We start from the raw sequence: 20948 nt of genomic DNA, 5'->3' as shown, positions 1-20948 counted from the left end.
GTCTCAAAAAACCAAAAAAAGAAAAAAGATGAGAGATTGGCAGGTGTGTTGAGGGCCAGTGGGTTTCAAGAAAATGAGGGCAACTGTAGGTGGGTATTTGTTCTTCCCAGAAGCGCTCAGCTACTCAGTGATGGGATATTTCAAGCAGATAGATTTTACTGGTAGTTTAGGAGTAGTTTTATTAGAAGACTGTTGGGGAGAAAAGGGTAGGGTACAGTGGAATCAAGGGTGCAAGGCATCGGGATCCGGAGTGGCTGATAGGTTAAGGAGGCAGTTGACATATGGTTAGAAGCACAGAATCAACAGTCAAACTGGGTTCAGATCACAGCTCTGACGTGTTACTAGTTGAGACCTTGCAAAAGTCACAAACACGGGCCAGGGATTTAGCTCAGTGGTTCTGCCGCCTGCCTCGAAAGCACAAGGACCCGAGTTCGATCCCTGGTACAAAAAAAAAAAAGTCACAAACTCTTGGAATCTGTTCCTTCATTTATTAAATGAGGATAATGATACTACCTAGCATAGAGAACTTTTGTGAGAAATAAATGAAATAATGCATAGCCTGACAAGATGGCATATGCCTGCAATACCAGCACTTGGAAGGCTGTGGCATGAGGATTACAAGTTTAGGGTCAGCATGAGCAACTTAAGCTCCTGTGTTAAAAAGAAGAGGAGTTTCGATCCCTGGTACCAAAAAATAAATAAATAAAAAGAAGAAGAGGGCCAGGGATTTACCTCAGTGGTTCTGGTACCTGCCTCGAAAGCACAAGGTCCTGAGTTCACTCCCCGGCACCAAAAAAATAAGAGGAAATAATCCATATAGTAAGCCAGTTAAGTTGCTTAATAAATGTTTGCTTTCATTAATAAGATCAGAAATTATGATAAGATTAGAATATTGGAATTTGTTTCTATAAGTAGCTTAAGATAAAGTAGTTTATGCCATAAAGTAGCTTAGTCATCCGATGTTGATAATAAAAGGAAGATCTCCAGTAGGGCTGGAGGTGGCTGAACCTTATGGCTTTTTGCGTTTTTTTGTGTTTTTTTTGTACCGGGGATCAAACTCAGGACCTTGGTGTTTGTCAGGCAGACTCAGTGCCACTGAGGTACCTCCTCAGCCCACCTCATGGCTTTTATTTTTATTTTTATTTTTTTTGGTACTGGGGATCGAACTCGGGACCTTGCACTTTCAAGGCAGGCGCTGGAACCACTGAGCTAAATCCCCGGCCCCATGGCTTTTATTCTTGTATACAACTTTTGTTCCCTTTCAACTCCCTTTCAACTGTATCTGTCCCCATGACCTTCGCTGCTGCTACTGCTCTTTAGGTATGTATAATAGACAGCTGAATCTTGGAGGCAAGACCCTTCTCTTCAGTCCTAATAGTAGCTGTGAAATAAGGCTAGAACATTTAAGCAGACTTCTTTTTCTTTTCTTTCCTTTTTTGAAATTTTGAGACAGGCTTTTGCTAAGCTGCGGAGGCAGGGTTTAAATTTGAATCCTCTTGCCTCAGCCTTCCAGAGTGCTGGGATTACAGTGCTACTATGCCTGGCTTTAAGCAGACTTTGACAAGAACCAGGAATAACAGAAGGAATTGAACCAGGGCTCTGTGCATGCTAGGCAAGCACTCTACTACTGAACAGCAGCTTCAGTACTTTTTATTTTGAGACAGGATCTTCATAAATTTGTAATCCTGCTACCTCAGCTTCCTGAGTAGCTGGCATTATAGGCATGTGGCACCCACTGTTTGCTACAGGATTGTGCTATGTAATCTAGGCCGGCCACAACTTTATGTTGCCTAGGCTTTCAAGCCTCTTGCCTGCAGCCAGCTTTGTTTCTTTTTATACTGGGAATTGAACTCAAGCCTTATTTCTTAAAGAACACAAAATACTTTTTTTCTCTAGTGAAACTGTTGTACTTTTGTCGAGGGAAGGTGGTAAATATTGAACTCAAGATCTTGCTCATGCCAGACATGTACTGTACCACTAAGGGACACTCCCACCCCCTGGAGTGTGAGCCAATTAAAATATGAAAAGGTTTTTGGTGTTGGATTTTAGAGACAGGGTCTCATTATGTAGCACAGTTTAGCCTCCAATTTGGGAATCCTGTTTCAGCCTCCAGAGCACTAGCATTACAGGTTATATGCCACCCTCCCACTCCATATTGGTTATTTTTAATGTGATATATGATCAAAACAAATCTAAACTATTACGGGAAATCTAAACTGTTACAACTGTGTACACAATATAATTTATCTTTTTTTTTTTTTTGGTACCAGGGATCCAACTGGGGACCTTGTGCTTGCAAGGCAGGCAGGACACAATAAAATTTAATGCTAAAGAGTAACTGTAGCTCAAGGGAAAGATACAAAGTTTTTTTTTTCCTTCAGTACCAGGGATCAAACTCAGGACCTTGCACTGTCGAGGCAGGCTCGGTGCCACTGATTTAAATTCCTGGCACAAAGTTCTTGTTAAGTAATCTTTATGCTGTGCATTTTTTCCTCCTGACCATAATTCTTGGACGCTTGAGTCTGTGTTTCTGTTGGCAAAAAAGGTTGAAATCTTTGTATATTTAGGAAACTAAGATTACAGATTGCTCAAATATATTGCATTATTCACTTTAGCAACAAATTGGAGACCAAGGTGAGGAGGTTAGAGGTGAAGTATATAGGTCTGAATTCACAGAACTCATCAGACGTCTAAAGCTGTTGTTGGAGAATAGGGAAGCATGGATAATTCATTTGGATTGTGTTTATTTATAGAGACTTTTTTTCCCCAATACTGGGAATGGAACCTAGGGGTGCTCCACTACTAAACTACATACCCAGCCCTTTTTATTTTTTATTTTGAGACAGGGTCTTGCAAAGTTATCTAGGCGGACCAGGGATTTAGCTCAGTGGTTCCGCCGCCTGCCTCGCAAGCTCAAGGACCCAAGTTCGATCCCTGGTACCAAAAAAAAAAAAGCAAAGTTATCTAGGCAACTTATGATTCTCTTGCCTCAGCCTCCATCAGTGCTGGGATTATAGGCATGTGCCACTACATGTGGCTAGAAAGTACAAGTTTATCTATTTAGAGACAGGCTCTCACTCGGTAGTTCCGGTTGGCTTTGAACTGACCATGTACCCCAAACTGGCTTCAAACTCATAGCAATCCTCCTGCCTCAGCATCCTAAGTGCATGCACCATATACCTGGTGAAAATACAATCTTTAATACAATTTTTTTTTTTTGGGTACCAGGGATCAAACTTGGGACCTTGCGCCTGTGAGGCAGGTGGTGGAACCACTGAGCTAAATCCCTGGCCCAATACAATTTTTAGTGTTAGAAATCCCATGCTTAAAAAAAAGAAATCCCATGCTTACAAGAAGCCTCAGTTACCAGGTTCCTTACAAAGCAACATTATAAACAAACATGGATAATGTTAAGCAATCTTTCAAAACTCAGTGGACTATATATGTGTGGTTCTATTTCTAGATGCTGTTTTATTCCAGTGATTTATATGTCTTTCCTTACACCAACACTGCCTTGATTACTGTAGCTTTAGAAGAAGTCTTAAAATTAGGTACTAAACGTCTTCCAACACTGTTTTGTTTTTTTTTTTCTTTTCTAGGTCCTTTGTACTCCTACATAACTTTTAAATTTCAATATCCAATTCTTTATTTATAGCAAGTATACATAGACCTGAATTTTTATAATACCTTGTGTTTTCTAATCCTGCTAAATTCAAATACAAGTTCTAGGGTCTCCTAAAGATTTCTTAGTATTTTCTCTGTAGATGATCACTTCATCTACATATAAAGATTTTGCTTCTACCTTGCCAGTCCTATCCTAATTGTGTCATTTTATTGCCAGACTATTTTGGTTTAGGCCTTTGTTTCAAAGTTTAATGGACAGATGAAGAGTAGGTATATCTGCCCTTGTTCCCACCTTAGGGAGAAAGCATTGTATCTTCTCCATTCATATAAGGCATTTTTGTGAAGTATGGAGTACATGTCTTTAATCTGTTGAGAAGGTTCTGTTCTACTGCTAGTCTCCTGATAGCTTTTACCATGAACAGCTGTAGAATTTAGTCCAATACTTTTTCTCCAATTAGTGACAGGATCATACGGCTTTTTCCTTTCCTGTGTTAAAATGATGGCTTTTGGGGGTGGATCTTCCAATGCTGAACCAACACTGCCATCCCTATAATAAAACCACTTCCTACATACTGCCAGATCTGACTTCTAATAGTTTGTTTTGTTAAACAAATTTCTATGTTCATACTTTTTTCTTCTATTATCTTTATCCAGTTTTGGGCTTAGCACAATGTTGATTTCCTAAAATGAGGGGAGAAGTGTTCTTTCTTTTTTCTGCTTTAAATGTTTGATATAATTTATCAGTTAAAATGTATACGAGCCTGTTGTCATATAGGTAGGTTTTCAAGCTAGGAATATACTTTCTTTAATAGGTGCTATTCAAATTTTATATTTCCTCCAGAGTTAGCTTCATTAATTTGTCTTCCAAGGTACTTCTTAGAAGTTGTCAGATTTATTTCAAAACAGATTTTTGTGATGTGCTTTCTATATCCTTTTAAATTCTGTAACATTTGTGGTAATGTCTCCTAGATCTTGATATTCTAATTTTTTTTTGTTAGTTCTTTTATTGGTACATTTTAGGTATACAATTCGTTTACATTTATCATTGGGTGTTTGTACCTGTACATGATGTATCTTGGTTCTTATTTATTTTTTTTCCCCATTACCTGTGCACCCTTCACCCCCCTGCCCTTCCCTATTTACATAGATTTCATTTCCTTTTTTTTTCCTTTTCTCATAGTTTTTCCTTTCTCCTTCCCCTCCCTTCACTCCTTAGTCTTTGGACCTTTTTTCCTATTTCAAATTACCAGTTATTCGTTTTAATCATTTTAGGCCCGGCGATTTAGCTCAGTGGTTCTGGCACCTCCCTTACAAGCGCAAGGTCCTGAGTTCGATCCCCGGTACCAAAAAAAAAAAAGAGGGCATTTTAATCATTTTAACCCTTGTTTACACTATCATTTTCTCACACTAGTGAAACTATTCGATATTTACACGTGTCCTATTTATTTCACTTAAGAGTATGGCCTCGATATGCATCCATTTAGCTATAAATGACTCTAGTTTTTCGTTCTTTATGGCTGAGTAGTACTCCATTTTATAAAAAACCCAGATTTTCTTTATCCAGTTTCCAGTGGATGGGCACTTGGGCTGCTTCCAAGCTTTAGCTATTACAAACTGTGCCGCTGTGAACATGGGTGCACATATATCACTGTGATATGATTCTTTTAATTCTTTTGGGAAGATACCCAGCAGGGGAATAGCTGGGTCAAATGGGACCTCTAGTCCTAGTTCTTTGAGGTATCACCATACTGACTTCCACAGTGGTTGTACCAGTCTGCACTCCCACCAGCAATGGAGAAGGATTCCTTTCTCCCCACAACCCCACCAGCATTTGTTACTTGTTGATTTCTTGATAGCGGCCATTCTTTGTGGGGTGAGGTGGAATCTCAGCGTTGTTTTCATCTGTACCTCTCAAATGACAAGTGATGTTGAACATTTTTTCATATATTTGTTTGCTGCTTTTACTTTGTCTGAGAAATGTCTGTTCATTTCAGATGCCCATTTTTGAATTGGGACTTTGAATTGGGGGGGGTCTGATTTTTTTCAGTTCTTTATATATTCTAGATAGTAGTCCTTTGTCTGAGGTACAGCTGCTAAAAGTTTTTTCCCATATTGTAGGTTGTTTGTTAGCTCTGTTGGTGGTTTCTCTTGCAATGCAGAAGCTTTTTAATAAGATGACATGCCAGTTGTTGATTCTTTCTGCTAGTTCCTGTGCTGCTGAGGTTTTGTTCATGAAGTCTTTTCCTATGCCAATGTCTTCAAGAGTTCTACCTAACTTATCTTCCAGCAAGTTTAGTGTTTCTGTCTTAATATTTATTTGATATTATAATTTTTTTCTTTTTGGTACCGGGGATCGAACTCGGGACCTTTCACACTTGAGAGTCAGGCACCAGAACCACTGAGCTAAATTAAATCCCCAGCATCATATTGTAATTTTAAAAATGTATAATTGAGGGCCAGGGATTTAGCCCAGTGGTTCAGTTGCCTGCCTCGCAAGCGCAAGGACCTGAGTTTGATCCCCAGGATCAAAAAAAAAAAAATGTATAATTGATATTGTGTAATAGGAAGTAAGGGTCTAAAGGAGCAGGGGAAGTGGGAGGGGTAGGGGAAAGAAAAAAAGGGAAAAGAAAAAATATGAGAAAAGGAAAAAAATGGAAACAAAGTATTTGCAGATAGGGAAGGGTGGAGGGGGTGAAGGGTGCACAGGTAATGGGGAAAAAAAATAAGAATCAAAATACTCATGTAATAGTATTAGATCCCAATGATGTATGTAGCTGTATTTCATACCTAAAATGTACCAATAAACTTAATGGGGGAAAAAAAAGAAAGAAAAAAATTTTTAAAAACTTGGAAAATGTAAAAGGCAGATGTGCTTTTGTTTTGTCTGAATAGATTGCTGCTAATTATGTTCTAAGTAGTGGAAGTTCTTTGACATTTTTACCTTTTTTGTTTTATTTTTGTTTTTGTTTTGTTTTTTGAGGGTACCAGGGATTGAACTTGGGACCTTGTGCTTCCAAGGCAGGCACTGGAACCACTGAGCTAAATCCCCAGCCCTTTTGTTTGTTTTTTGAGAGATGGTTCCTCACTATATAGTTTAGGCTGGCATTGAACTCACTATGTAATGAAGGCTGGCCTCAAACTCAAGGCAATTCTCCTGCCTCAGCCTCCTGAGTACTGGGATTAAAGCCATGTGCCACCATGCCAACCTCACTTTACATTTTGTTAGTCATAATTTTTGAAAATCAGTATGTTATTCAGAGGTTAGTTAATTGTGCCTACATTTTGAAAAATTTTATTTATTATATGAAATTATAGTAGTACCATTTGAAATAGTTTCAGGCCATGAAATCTCAAAAAAAAACAAAAAATAAGGACTGGCGCATGGTGGCACACCTATAATCCCAGCACTCCAGAGGCTGAGGCAGGAGGATCTCTGAGAATTCAAGGCCAGCCTGAGGAATATAGTGAGTTCAAATCCAGCCTAAACTACATAGTGTTGTCTCAAAAAAAAAAAGAAAAGTAAAAAGGAGGGCCGGGGATGTAGCTCAGTGGTGCAAGCACAAGGTCCTGAGTTCAATCCCCAGTACCAAAAGAAAAAAAAAAAAAAAGTAAAAGGGAATATTGGACTTCTCAGGAATTCATACTCCCTTACCTTGAGTAATAAAACAGTGACAACTGCAATAGAACTGGAGTATTCTGGGATTCAAATTATGCAGCTGGCAATTTCAAGATCTTCTTTACAGTATGAGTGTTCACTAAACATGGTGGGAGATGTCCTACTGGAGTCAGCTTGCATTTAGTCCCACACCTGGTCCGTTCTGGCCAGACCCTCCTACCATAGCTGCACTGCCTTGATTATCTCGCCCTGTGGACAAATATGCTGGACACTGCAGTCGTGTCTCCCCACTTGTCTCAATACTACTGTTTGCTCAAGGCAAATTCACCTTCCTGCCTGCCTGTGTTTTCTTTTTTCCCTCCCTCCCAAGGCCTGGGCCCTTGAACAGGTGTCTGTGATGATTGCAGCCAATGTGATCTTTTGCTGCAATAATTGAGCAGAAGACATATTCTTTACCTTAAGATCTTCATTGTATCATTTGGTATTTTGTGATTTGGTGTCTTTTTTTTTTTCTTTGTATTTTTTGTTTGTCTGTTTTGCTACCAGGGATCAAACTCGGAACCTTGCACTTGCGAGGCAGGCGGCAGCACCACTGAGCTACATCCCCACCCCTGCTGTCTTTTTTAATTATTTTTTTCAAAGATTCAGCTTCTAGGGGTCGGGGATGTAGCTCAGTGGTTCCGCCGCCTGCCTCTACAGTGCAAGGTCCCGAGTTCGATCCCTGGTACCCAAAAAGATTCAGCTTCTGTTTCATTAATTTTTTTTTTTTTTTTTTGGTACCAGGGATGGAACTTAGGACCTTGTTCTTGCAAGGCAGGCAGCGGCACCACTGAGCTAAATCCCCAGCCCTTCAGTGATTTTTTTGCTCTTATAATGTCTTTTTTTTTTTGGTACCGGGGATTGAACTTGGGTCCTTGCGCTTGTGCAGCAGTAGCAAAACCAGTGAGCTAAATCCCTGGCCCATAATGTCCTTATTTTTTATTATTTGGGTTTAATTTGCTTTTACTCTTCTAGTTTGTTAAGATTGAAGGTCAGATGGTCAATTTTGGATCTTTTTTTAATATTGGTACTGGGGAGTAAATCTGGGGCCAGCACATGATAGAGTAGCACTCCTAGGTTCTGAGTTGCATCTCTAGATCCTCCCCCCCTCTTTTTTTGAGACAAGGTTTCACTAAATTCCCTGGACTGGACTTGAACCCCCACCCCCACCCCCACACTCGGAATTGAACTCAGGACCTTGCTCTTGCCAGGCAGGTGCAGTGCCACTGAGCTACATTCCCAGCTCAGAGGACTTGAACTTTCAACCCTTCTTTCTCAACCTCCCAGAGTGCTGGGCATCTACCCCCATGTCTGGCTTGGTGGTTCTTTTTTTTTTTAGCTTGGCTCTTTTTTTAAAAAAAATCCTGAGCCGGGGATTTACCTCAGTGGCACCATGCCTGCCTGGCAGGCACAAGGTCCTGAGTTTGATCCCCAGTACCAAATAAATAAATAAATAAATATCTCCTAGTTGCTGTCTTTAAATTTTAGTATGTTATATTTTTATTTTCATTCAGTTCAAATTTTCTTTTTTCTCATGAATTCTTATTTCCCCTATAGATTATATTTGAGGATTTTTGTTCCTAGTTTCTAATTTAATTCCATTATTATCAGGGAACACACTTAGTATGATCTTAATTTGTTTAAAACACATTGACACTTGTTTTATGGCTTAGCACAGTGATGGTGAACCTGTGGGACACGTGCCACAGCAAGCACATAGCTCTCTCTGTAATGGCGTCATGAGTTGTAGGAGTTGCGTTTTCTAAACGAAAACCTCACTGTTCAGGTTTAATTTTGGTGTTGTTACTTTGCGATTAGTAAGTGGGTTTTGGGTTGCAGTTTGGGTACTTGATCTCTAAAAGGTTTGCCATCACTGGCTGATCACATATTGCCTATCTTGGTGCCTGCCCCTTGCATACTTGCAAAGAATCTGGGGCTGGAGATGTAGCTCAGTGGTAGAAGGCTTGTCTATGTGCACAAGACCTTCTCTTCAATCCCAGCACTGCAAAGAAAGGAAAGAAAATCTGTGTGCTGTTATTTTTGTGTAGTATTTTATATGTCATTTAGGTCTGATGAGTTGATCAGTGACATTGTTCAAGTCTGGTGTATCCTTAATAATTTTATATTGGTTTACTTTTACTGAAAGAGGAATATTGGAAATCTCCAATTGTGTATTTATTTTCTTCTTTTTTAAGTCCATATTCTCTTCCATCATCTGTGTTGCTTCGGGGTCTGTTTCAGTCATTTTTCTTGTTGGTAATTTATTACTATTCTATGTGCATGGAAATTTTTTATTGGCTGCTCAGAATTGTGAATTTTAATATAATTGCTCGATTTTGTTGTTTCCATTAAAGCTTGTTGTATTGTGTTCTGGTATACAGTTAAGTGACTTGTAGATTAGTTTGATCCTGTTGAGGCTTGCTTGTGGCAGATCCAGAGCACCTTTGATCTATGGCCAGTTTGTTACATTTCTGGGTCCTCTGGCCAGTTCTCATGTACACAAGGTCACTACTCTGGCTAGTGAGAGTACAAACTCTTCTAGCCTTGTATGATCTATGGGACTTGTTCAGCCTGCTACTTTCCTTGGTTCTTTCTCTGACCTCAAGTTTTCCTGCATACAAATTGGTACTCAGCCACAAACGTGGGGGAATCCCTTTGCAGCTCCCCAGTGGTCTCTCTTTGTGCATGCTCCTTCTGTCCAGTGCTTGTGTCCCACAAATTCTAGCTGCCTCTCAAACCCTAGTCAGTGTCTTTTCCATCAGTGAGATTGTTGGGACTCATTTTCATTATCTTCATGTATGCACTGCAACTTGGAAACTGCCACAAGGCAGTACACTGAGCAGGTAGAGGACTCAGTTTATCCGTTTGCCTTTTCTCAAGGGTGCTTGACTATGTTGCCTCTTGCCTAAAAACCTTGTTTTAAATACCCAATTTAGTTTTCTGGTTGTTTGTAATGGGGAGGCAGTTTCTTTTTTTTTTTCGGTCAGGGTCTCACTATATAGTTCAGGCTGGCCTTGATCTCACTATGTAGTTCAGACTGGCCTCAAACTCGGCAGTCTTCCTGCCTCTGTTGAGATTACAGCTGTGTGCCCCCATGCCCTGTTATCCCACACACACACACACCCCCGGCTTTTAATAGTTTTTTTTTTTTTCATCATTTTCATTCCCTGCCATCTCTAGGACTACTGTATTTGGTCTTATTTTAACAATGTTTATATTGATTTATTTTTTAATTGAAATATAATTCACATACCATGAAATTGACACGATTTTAAGCTATGTAATTCAGTGATTTCTAGTATATTCATAAGTCGTGCAACCATTCCTACTGTCCAGTTTCATATTTTCATCACCCCAAAACAAAATTCCCATGAACAGTCCCTTAGCTTCTACCCACCACCATCTCTCACCTTCTAGCCATGGCACCCTCTGCCTGTTCTATATGGATTTGCCTATTCTGGACACAATAGCCTTTTTTTCTGTCCTTTTTTTTTTTTTTCATTTAGCAAAATGTATACGTTTTTTTTTTTTCGGTACCAAGGATGGAACTCAGGACCTTGCACTTGCAAGGCAGGCAACGGAACTGCTGAGCTAAATTCCCGGCCCCAAAATATATATATATTGTAGCATGTGTTAGTATTTCAGTCCTTTTTTTGGATTACCATATTTTGTTTATCCTTTTAAGTTTATATAAATTAGGCTGTTTTCCCTACTTTCTAGCTATTAAGAATAACACTATTATGAACTTTTTGTGTGGATATAATGTTTTAAGTTCTCTTGGCAATATACCCGAGAGTGGAATTGCCGGGTCACATGCTAACTAGTGTTTTGAGGGACTGCCAGTTTTCCAAAGCAGTTGCACCCATTTATAGTCTCACCAACAATCTATGAGGGTTCCATTTTCTCTATATATACTTGCTAATGTTTGTGGTCTCTTGATTATGTCTGCCCTAGTGGTATGAAGTGTTAGCTTACTGTGATTTTGATTTATATTTCCGTATTAACTAATGATGTTGAGCTTAACTCATTCTTGTGTACTAGGAATGCAACTAATGGAATCTAGTGCTCCATAGTGGTCACCCTCCACCCCCATGGCTCATCTGGCATTTACTCTTTCCCACTAATTTTAGATTGTGAATAAGTGGAATACAGCTCTAATTGGCCTTATGACATACTTTCGGGAGGCTGTGGTGAATACCCAGGAACTCTTGGACTTACTAGTAAAGTGTGAGAACAAGATCCAGACACGTATCAAGATTGGACTCAACTCCAAGATGCCAAGTCGGTTCCCCCCTGTTGTGTTCTACACCCCAAAGGAGTTAGGTGGACTCGGCATGCTCTCAATGGGCCATGTGCTCATCCCCCAGTCTGACCTCAGGTAGGGCTGGGTTGAAAATCTTTAGTGCTACACTTTGTTGCTTAGACCCTGAGGAAAAGGAGTGTTTTTTTACTTTTAGACCTTATGTTTATCTCCAATCTTGGTTGCCCAAAACAGGTGGTCTAAGCAGACTGATGTTGGTATCACACATTTTCGCTCAGGAATGAGCCATGAAGAAGACCAACTGATTCCCAACTTGTACCGCTACATACAGCCATGGGAGAGTGAGTTCATTGATTCTCAGCGGGTCTGGGCTGAGTATGCGCTCAAGAGACAAGAGGCCATTGCTCAGAACAGGTGGGCATCTAGGAGGGCATGCCATTCCTGAGATGGAGAGGTGGTAAACTTTGAGTCTTGTGTGGAGGTTGTGGGCAAAGCATGTCACGCTTTTAGAGGGGCTAAAAAGGTACCTTGTTCATGAAGGAATACTGAACTCGTCACATGAAAAAGTATTTTAAGACTTTAATCTTAATTTTCTTGATCAGACGGCTAACTTTAGAAGATCTAGAAGACTCATGGGATCGTGGCATTCCTCGAATCAATACCCTCTTCCAAAAGGACCGGCACACATTGGCTTATGATAAGGGCTGGCGTGTCCGAACTGACTTTAAGCAGTACCAAGTATGTGGAGGGGATTGTGGAAGGGTTTTCCTCAAATCTGGAGAACTGATGACCATTCTAGAAGCTTAAGACAGTAGGCACCCAAAATTTTGACCATAGCTGCCTTACCATCTAGGTTTTGAAGCAGAACCCTTTCTGGTGGACACACCAGCGGCATGATGGGAAGCTCTGGAATCTAAACAACTACCGTACAGATATGATCCAGGCTCTGGGTGGTGTGGAAGGCATTCTGGAACACACACTCTTCAAGGGCACTTACTTCCCTACCTGGGAGGGTCTTTTCTGGTAAGGACTCTTCTTCTTTCACTGGAACTGTCACAATCCTCTGAGCTCATCCCTTCTGTGCTTTTGTGATCTAGTATAGTGTTTCCCAGACAGCCATTCCCTGGTGGTCACCTCACTTAGTTCTTCTGCTTCCCAGGGAGAAGGCCAGTGGCTTTGAAGAGTCTATGAAGTGGAAAAAGCTAACTAACGCTCAGCGATCAGGTTTGAACCAGATTCCCAATCGTAGATTCACCCTCTGGTGGTCCCCAACCATCAATCGAGCCAATGTGAGTATGATTGTTAGACAAGGGAGATGGAAACTAAAAATGTGTTTCCACAGTCTTAATTATGTCCTGAGAACCAGAGTCTCTTGATCTGTGATATCACATTCTCTTTCCTGGCAGGTATATGTGGGCTTTCAGGTACAGCTGGACCTGACAGGTATCTTCATGCATGGCAAGATCCCCACACTGAAGATCTCTCTCATCCAGATCTTCCGAGCTCACTTGTGGCAGAAGATCCACGAGAGCATCGTTATGGACTTGTGTCAGGTGGGCTAGAATTGAGGGGTGAGGATAACACAAAAAGAGTGAGGTCAGCTTGCTCGTTTATGTATGAAAAATCTCCCCTCTAAGCTCTGCGGATGAGACTCCTATTGCTTTGTTATCTTAAATTCTACCAACTCGTTGTAAATAAACTTTCATAATAAATATAGCCTTTTCTCTTTCTCTTTCAGGTGTTCGACCAGGAACTAGATGCATTGGAAATTGAGACAGTACAAAAGGAGACAATCCATCCTAGGAAGTCCTATAAGATGAATTCTTCCTGTGCAGACATACTGCTCTTTGCCTCCTATAAGTGGAATGTTTCCCGGCCTTCATTGCTGGCAGACTCCAAGTAAGTGTTTTATGACCTAGCTCTAGGGAGCCAGGAACCTTAGTGTTACTGTTCTTCTAGCATTATTACTTGAAGAATTGTCCTTGTCTGCCTTTCTTTCAAACGTGGAGCCCATCAACACACCTTAAGTCAGATTGCTGATTCTTTGGAGAACAGGCAAAAGGGATTGATGGTTTGGGGATTTAGGTATAATGGTTCTCATGGTTCTGGAGACACCGATACTGGTTATACCTGTGACTTCATGAAAATTGGACCTTTCTCCACCTTTAGGGATGTGATGGACAGCACCACCACTCAGAAGTATTGGATTGACATCCAGTTGCGCTGGGGAGACTATGATTCCCATGACATTGAGCGCTATGCCCGGGCCAAATTCCTGGACTACACCACAGACAACATGAGTATCTACCCTTCACCCACAGGTGTGCTCATTGCCATTGACCTGGCCTATAACCTGCACAGGTAAGTTAGGACAGAGAAGCATATATTGCTCTTTACCTTCATACTTTAATGTAGACATGTATTTTAGTTTGTCCAAGAGAGATGAGGTTTGGTCTTTTCCTCTCTGAGTCACTGACTCTTCTCCCATCGTCTCTTTGCATTAGCAGATTATTATCCCCATGGCCAGTAGTCTTTGTTCCTTTGTAGAGTTACATTTTACCTTGATCTTGAGGCTGACAGCATGGATTTAACTTTTCTTTCCTGCCCCATCTTCGCAGTGCCTATGGAAACTGGTTCCCAGGCAGCAAGCCTCTCATACAACAGGCCATGGCCAAGATCATGAAGGCAAATCCTGCCTTGTATGTGTTACGTGAACGAATCCGGAAGGGGCTTCAGCTCTATTCATCTGAGCCCACTGAGCCTTACCTGTCCTCTCAGAACTATGGTGAGCTCTTCTCCAATCAGATCATCTGGTTTGTGGATGACACTAATGTCTACAGAGTGACTATCCACAAGGTGAGTGTTAAAAGCAATACAGAGGTGTGGGGCTCCATATGTCTTTGGGAGGAGCATATGTGTGTACACATTGGGATGAACCTATGCTGACTAAATTACTCTAAATTCTTTAGACCTTTGAAGGGAACTTGACAACAAAGCCTATCAACGGGGCCATCTTTATCTTCAACCCACGAACAGGGCAGCTCTTCCTCAAGATAATCCACACATCTGTGTGGGCTGGACAGAAGCGTTTGGGCCAGGTAAGCAGGTTGAAGGGTAGAGGCACCATAGAACCTTGCTGTCTCTTAATCATTTTTCTAAGGGGAGGAAATATTCTTAGGAAGCTAGAGGCTTAATTTCCATTTTCTTCTCTCTTGCTTTTTAGCTGGCCAAATGGAAGACAGCTGAGGAAGTGGCTGCCCTGATTCGATCTCTGCCTGTGGAGGAGCAGCCCAAGCAGATCATTGTCACCAGAAAGGGCATGCTGGATCCTTTGGAGGTAAGAGGGTGGGTGAGGTAGAAGGAAGGAAGACTGAGACCTCCAGACTATTTTTTGAGAAATTTTTTTTGTAGTGCTGGGGATCAAACCCAAGACCTTGCACATGCCTGCCAAGTGCTCTTCCACTGAGCCACATCCCAGCCTCAGACTCTGCTTTTTAAATCTTGGACTTGCTTTTGTCTTAGGTACACTTACTGGACTTCCCCAACATCGTGATCAAAGGATCGGAGCTCCAACTTCCCTTCCAGGCTTGTCTCAAGGTGGAAAAGTTTGGGGATCTTATCCTTAAAGCCACTGAGCCTCAGATGGTTCTCTTCAACCTCTATGATGACTGGCTCAAGACTATCTCATCCTACACGGTAGGAAGCAACCTCAGGCAGATTCTCTCTAGGTGCAGTGGGTTTGGGCCAGGAGAAGATCTGTGCTTTAGGTTTCCCTGTAGTCCACTTATTGGGGCCATTTTAAAATTTTCAACCTGTAGTTGGGGCAAGAATTCTGACTAGTGAAGGGGTGGGACCTGAGAATTTAAACTCAGTTCGTAGGTTTTCTGAAAAGATAGAAGAGGAGGAAAGCCTCAAGGGGGAAGCTGACATCCCCCTCCTCTTCCAAATCTCTTCCCAGGCTTTCTCCCGTCTCATCCTGATTCTGCGTGCCCTACATGTGAACAATGACCGGGCGAAGGTGATCCTGAAGCCAGACAAGACTACTATTACAGAACCCCACCACATCTGGCCCACCCTGACAGATGAGGAGTGGATCAAGGTGGAGGTGCAGCTCAAGGATCTGATCTTGGCTGACTACGGCAAGAAAAACAAGTGAGGAATGCTGGCGGGGGCGGGGGGGTTGGAGAGTCCAAAAAGGGAAAAGTAGAAGGTTCAGTATCCGAGTTCTAGGGTTTGGAAACATTTAGACTCAGAAGTTTCTCACATCATCATAGAAATACCTATAAAGGAGAAGCAGGCCCTTCACCTGGCATGGGCACTATCTGAGTTTCAGGGCTTCAGTCTGACTCCCAGCCATTGTTTCTCTGTTCGGGCATTATTGCCTTTTTGAGCAGGGTGTTTATTGTCAGTTCAAGGCTCTAAGTCCTCTGCTGTTAGCACATGAATGCCCCTTCCATTTTCTCCCACCCTCTCATAGCAACCAAAAATATCCATAGATTGCTAAGTACCTGCTAGGTTCACTAATAATACCACCTCTAAATGAGAACTCATTTCCATTTTTGAGAATTGTCCTATGCCAGGGCATTTTTTTATGAAGGAAAAGTCGAAGTTATGGATGCTGTAGCCAGTAGGTACTCATCCAGAGGGTCATCCTGCTCATGTGTGATGAGTCTTAGCAGTATTAGTGCATCCCTACTCCACACTTTCTTCAGAGGTGTCACTTGAGGATTATCTGGGCAAGAATGTGAACTGCCCTTGTACCAAGTCATAGCCTAGCTATGAAGGCAAAATGACTAAGGGGACAGGATCCTTGAGTAACTAACTCACTGTCCCCACAGTGTGAACGTAGCATCACTGACACAATCAGAAATTAGAGACATCATCCTGGGAATGGAGATATCAGCACCGTCACAGCAGCGGCAGCAGATAGCCGAGATTGAGAAGCAGACCAAGGAACAGTCCCAGCTGACTGCAACACAGACTCGCACTGTCAACAAACATGGTGATGAGATCATTACCTCCACCACCAGTAACTATGAGACCCAGACTTTCTCATCAAAGACTGAATGGAGGGTCAGGTAATGTGAAGAGCAAGAAGGCAGGGGTGAGCTGGGCATGGCACAAGCCTGTAATCCCCACACTCTGGGAAGCTAAGGCAGGAAGATCACAAGTTTGAGCCCAACCTGGGTGACTTAGCAAGAGCCTGTCTCAAAAAAAATAAGTCCTGGGGATCTATGCAGCTCATTGCAAAGGCCCTAGATTCAGTCCCCAGTACTGTGGCAGGGATGGAAAGGCCTAATGGCACTGCCAGAGGTGCTTGGAATGGAAGGTGCTAACATTCCTTACCTGTTTTTAGGGCCATATCTGCTGCCAACCTGCACCTTCGGACCAATCACATTTATGTTTCATCTGATGACATTAAGGAGACTGGTTATACCTATATCCTTCCCAAGAATGTGCTTAAGAAATTTATCTGCATATCTGACCTTCGTGCCCAAGTGAGTGTACTTAGCTGGGCCACATTATGGGCCCGTGTGTTATATGCTAAAACTCAGCTGGTGTTTCCTGGAACTTGACATGCTAGTTTCACGGTTCATGGGTAAATAATGACAAAAAGGGCCAGGAATTCAGCTCAGTGGTTCTGGCGCCTGCCTCGCAAGCACAAGGTCCCGAGTTCAATCTCTGGTACCAAAAAAAAAAAAAATCGGCCAGGGATTTAGCTCAGTGGTGCCACCGCCTGCCTCGCAAGTGCAAGGACCCAGTTTAATCCCTGGTATCAAAAAAATAATAATAATGACAAAAAGGTAGCCAGAACAGCAGGAGGCTTTGGTGTTGATGAGAAAGCAAAATGTATTATAAAGCTAGATTGGCTCAGAAGTTATTGGGAGAGAATAGTAAGGAATATATTCATGCTTGTTAATAAATGTGTTATATCAAGTCTGTGAGATTAAATACAATGAGACAGTTGGGGAAAGGCAGGACCCCATCTCTTACCGAATTTGGGTAAAAATCTGAATGTAAAATACTAAGCTGCAGGGTATTGATGATATATTGATGATCTCAATGTTGGGATAACCTCCTTAAAAAAAATAGAGGGGCTGGGGATTTGGCTCAGTGGTGTTGCCGTCTGCCTCGCAAGCGCCAGGTCCCAAGTTCAATCCCCGGTACCCAAAAGAAAGAGCTGGTGTGGTGGTACATGCCTGTAATTCCAGCACTTGGAAGGCTGAGGGAGGATGATCACCACAAGTTTGAGGCTATCCTGGGCTATATACAGAGTTCAAGACCAGCCTGAATGACATAGCAAGACTTTGTCTCAAAAACAAAAAACAGGAGCCAGGGATTTAGCTTAGTGGTTCCACCCCCTGCTCTGCAAGCGCAAGGACCCAAGTTTGATCCCCAGTACCAAAAAAAAAACAAAACATAAAACACAAAACCATGATCAAATAATAATTTGTAACAAAGGGTATTACAAAAGACAAACTAAAAATGAGAACGAATTATTTGTAATACCCTGAAATAATGGAATAGTGTCTAGAAGAGGGCATTTTCTGTCTATTCATCTGTCTATCTCTCTGTTTAGTAGAAGTAGGAATTTTCAAGTTAATTGTGTGTGTGTGGTACCAAAGATCACACTTGCAAGGCTGGCACAGCACCACTAAATCCCTGGCCCTCAAGTTAATTTTTAAAAGATAACTGTAGAAGCCAGGGGCAGTGGCACACACCTGTAATCCCAGCACTAGAGGTAATTTAGTGATACCCTGTTTTAAATTTTTAAAAAGGGCTGGGAATATAGCTCAGGGGTAAAGTGTCCCTAGGTTCAATCCCTAGTAGTAGAAAAAGTTAAAAAAATAATAATAATAGGGCCGGGGATTTAGCTCAGTGGTTCCACCTCCTGCCTTGCAAGCTCAAGGTCCCGAGTTGGAGCCCCAGAACCAAAAAATAAATAAAATTTTAAAAAATAATAATAATAACTGTAGAAGAATGAGGAAAGATTTAAGAAAAAATTTGGGAGTAAGTTTGAGGTTGTAGTTCAGTAGAACCTGTACGTACGTATTAGCATGCACAAGAACCTGGGTTCAATCCCCAGCACAGAGATGGGGGGGAGGACAGAAGGAAGGACAGACAGACAGGCACAAAGGAAGGTAGTTCAGAAAAGGAATTGTAAATGGCAAATTTATGACAAGATGCTCACCTTTAGTGATCAGGGATATGCAGCCACGCATGGTGGCACATGCCTATAATCCCAGCACTCAGAGGCTAAGGCAAGAGGATGGCTGTGAGTTTGAGGCTGATTTGGGTTACATAACAAGACCCTGCCTCAAAAATAACAACAGAGGCCAGGCATGGTTGGTGGCACATGCTTGTAATCCCAGCACTTGGGAGGCTGAGGTAGGAAGATTCCTGTGAGTTTGAGGCCAGCCTAGACTACAAAAAAAAAAGTAATCAAGGATTTTTATATTTTATAAAACACCGTGTTGTAGCAATCATTTTGGCAAATTTGAAGATTACTAGTATCCTATGGGAGTGACTTTATACGAAAGTTTTCTTTGTTGATAGCAATACAAAATTAGAATACTACCTAGTGCTGGTTTTCCAGGTGTGTATTCAGCTTTGAAAATTCATTGAGCTGTGTGCCTGCTTATGGATAGTGTACTCAGTAATTACCAAGTAGAGAGCTTGTGAGCAGTATGCTCTCCAGGACTCCACTCCGAGGCTCTGATAGAGGAAGTCTGAGATGAGGTCCATGTGCAGTATTTTGACCAAGCAACTCCTCCAGGTGATTCTGATGCAAGAAGTTCTGGCACATTTTAAGAAACTTGGTTTTTGAGGTTGGCTGGAAACACAAGCTGACAGCCCAGACTCTGGCCTGGTACTAAGAATAATAGCTTTGGTTCCTGACACACACCCTTTCCAGATTGCAGGATACCTGTATGGGGTGAGCCCACCAGATAACCCCCAGGTGAAGGAAATCCGCTGCATTGTGATGGTGCCTCAGTGGGGCACCCACCAGACTGTGCATCTGCCTGGCCAGCTGCCTCAGCATGAGTACCTCAAGGTGAGGGTGTGATAGAGCGTGGGAGTGTGGGAACCGAAGAATAGGCTTCCTGCCATCAGACAGGTGATGGGAAGGCAGGTGTCTTACTCTCACAGGAGAGGTTTCTGTCTGGAGATGGGATTCTGAACAGTTAATTCTTACTGCTCTTTGCCTGTAGGAGATGGAGCCCTTAGGTTGGATCCACACTCAGCCCAATGAGTCCCCCCAGCTGTCCCCCCAGGATGTCACAACCCACGCCAAGATCATGGCTGACAACCCATCTTGGGATGGTGAGAAGACCATTATCATCACTTGCAGGTGGGTTTGGGCTCCTTGGTAGGGAATACAGTTGGGCAGCCCCTGCAAGCTGGGAATGGGAATGATGGCATGAGCCTTCATCCTGTCCTCTCTCCCACAGCTTCACCCCAGGCTCCTGCACGCTGACAGCCTACAAGCTTACCCCCAGTGGTTATGAATGGGGCCGCCAGAACACAGACAAAGGTAACAACCCCAAGGGTTACCTCCCCTCACACTATGAGAGGGTCCAGATGCTGCTGTCAGACCGCTTCCTCGGCTTCTTCATGGTCCCTGCTCAGTCCTCGTGGAACTACAACTTCATGGGTAAGTGGGCTGTTGCAGGGAAGGGCACAGTATAGAAGTGGGGATGAGATAGGGGTAAGGTGAGCCATCACTCTTAGCATTTGGGACCTGATCCCTTGGAAAAGGGATTGGGGGCCTAGGTTGGGTAAGGCAGGTGGACCCTTGTTAACATTTGATGTTTCTTTCTTCTCTAAGGTGTCCGGCATGATCCCAATATGAAGTATGAATTGCAGCTGGCAAACCCCAAGGAGTTCTACCATGAAGTTCACAGACCCTCCCACTTTCTCAACTTTGCTCTCCTGCAAGAGGGCGAGGTCTACTCTGCAGACCGAGAGGACCTCTATGCCTAGTTGTTCTCCCCTCCTCCTGCTTGAGACCCCCAAAGGGTGGAGCCCATTTCCCTCACAGACAAGCTGGTGACATTCAGCAGCTTGGTCCCTTTCCCTCTTGTTTTGTGCTTGTGTTGATGACTTGTAATCCTGAACAAAATATAATAAATTTTGTATAAATAGGAGTTGGGGGTGATGGCCTAAATTCTGAACGTGGATGAGGCAGGGACAGGGTGGAGCAGTTGTTCACAGCAGGTGCTGGTCTCAGCCCTGAGAGGTTAAGGTGAACCCATATTCAGGCCTTTGGGGCCATATCTCTCCCTGACTGATAACGGAGGTGGGAATTGGCTTTCACACTCTTCCTCCTTGACCACATTTGTTAGTTTCTCTGCAAAATGCTTCCAAACCATCACCCCTTTTCACTGGATTTTGTGTGTGTGTGTG

At 42.5% G+C, this 20948-nt stretch overlaps 1 protein-coding gene across 1 annotated transcript in view; it reads left to right on the top strand.

The window, feature by feature from the left end:
• Positions 1-20689, top strand: part of Prpf8 (pre-mRNA processing factor 8) — a 36201-nt gene extending 15512 nt beyond the window's left edge. Inside the window, exons 25-43 of the mRNA XM_004857141.4 lie at positions 11410-11657; positions 11775-11954; positions 12143-12278; positions 12394-12563; positions 12700-12829; positions 12947-13093; positions 13279-13439; positions 13710-13901; positions 14159-14396; positions 14510-14638; positions 14764-14877; positions 15063-15236; positions 15499-15692; positions 16379-16618; positions 16897-17038; positions 19456-19596; positions 19754-19893; positions 19994-20196; positions 20371-20689. Of these exons, the coding sequence (XP_004857198.1) occupies positions 11410-11657; positions 11775-11954; positions 12143-12278; positions 12394-12563; positions 12700-12829; positions 12947-13093; positions 13279-13439; positions 13710-13901; positions 14159-14396; positions 14510-14638; positions 14764-14877; positions 15063-15236; positions 15499-15692; positions 16379-16618; positions 16897-17038; positions 19456-19596; positions 19754-19893; positions 19994-20196; positions 20371-20525 (3234 nt within the window). The 3' untranslated portion in view covers positions 20526-20689. The remainder of the gene's footprint in view (positions 1-11409; positions 11658-11774; positions 11955-12142; positions 12279-12393; positions 12564-12699; positions 12830-12946; positions 13094-13278; positions 13440-13709; positions 13902-14158; positions 14397-14509; positions 14639-14763; positions 14878-15062; positions 15237-15498; positions 15693-16378; positions 16619-16896; positions 17039-19455; positions 19597-19753; positions 19894-19993; positions 20197-20370) is intronic.
• Positions 20690-20948: the final 259 nt, after the last annotated feature.

Source organism: Heterocephalus glaber, unplaced genomic scaffold, assembly GCF_053883595.1.
Source record: "Heterocephalus glaber isolate CG9 unplaced genomic scaffold, H.glaber_assembly_v1.0 deba00001564, whole genome shotgun sequence".
Taxonomy (NCBI): domain Eukaryota; kingdom Metazoa; phylum Chordata; class Mammalia; order Rodentia; family Bathyergidae; genus Heterocephalus; species Heterocephalus glaber.
Note: the sequence above shows the minus strand (reverse complement) of the source record. Positions and strands in the feature narration are given on the sequence as shown.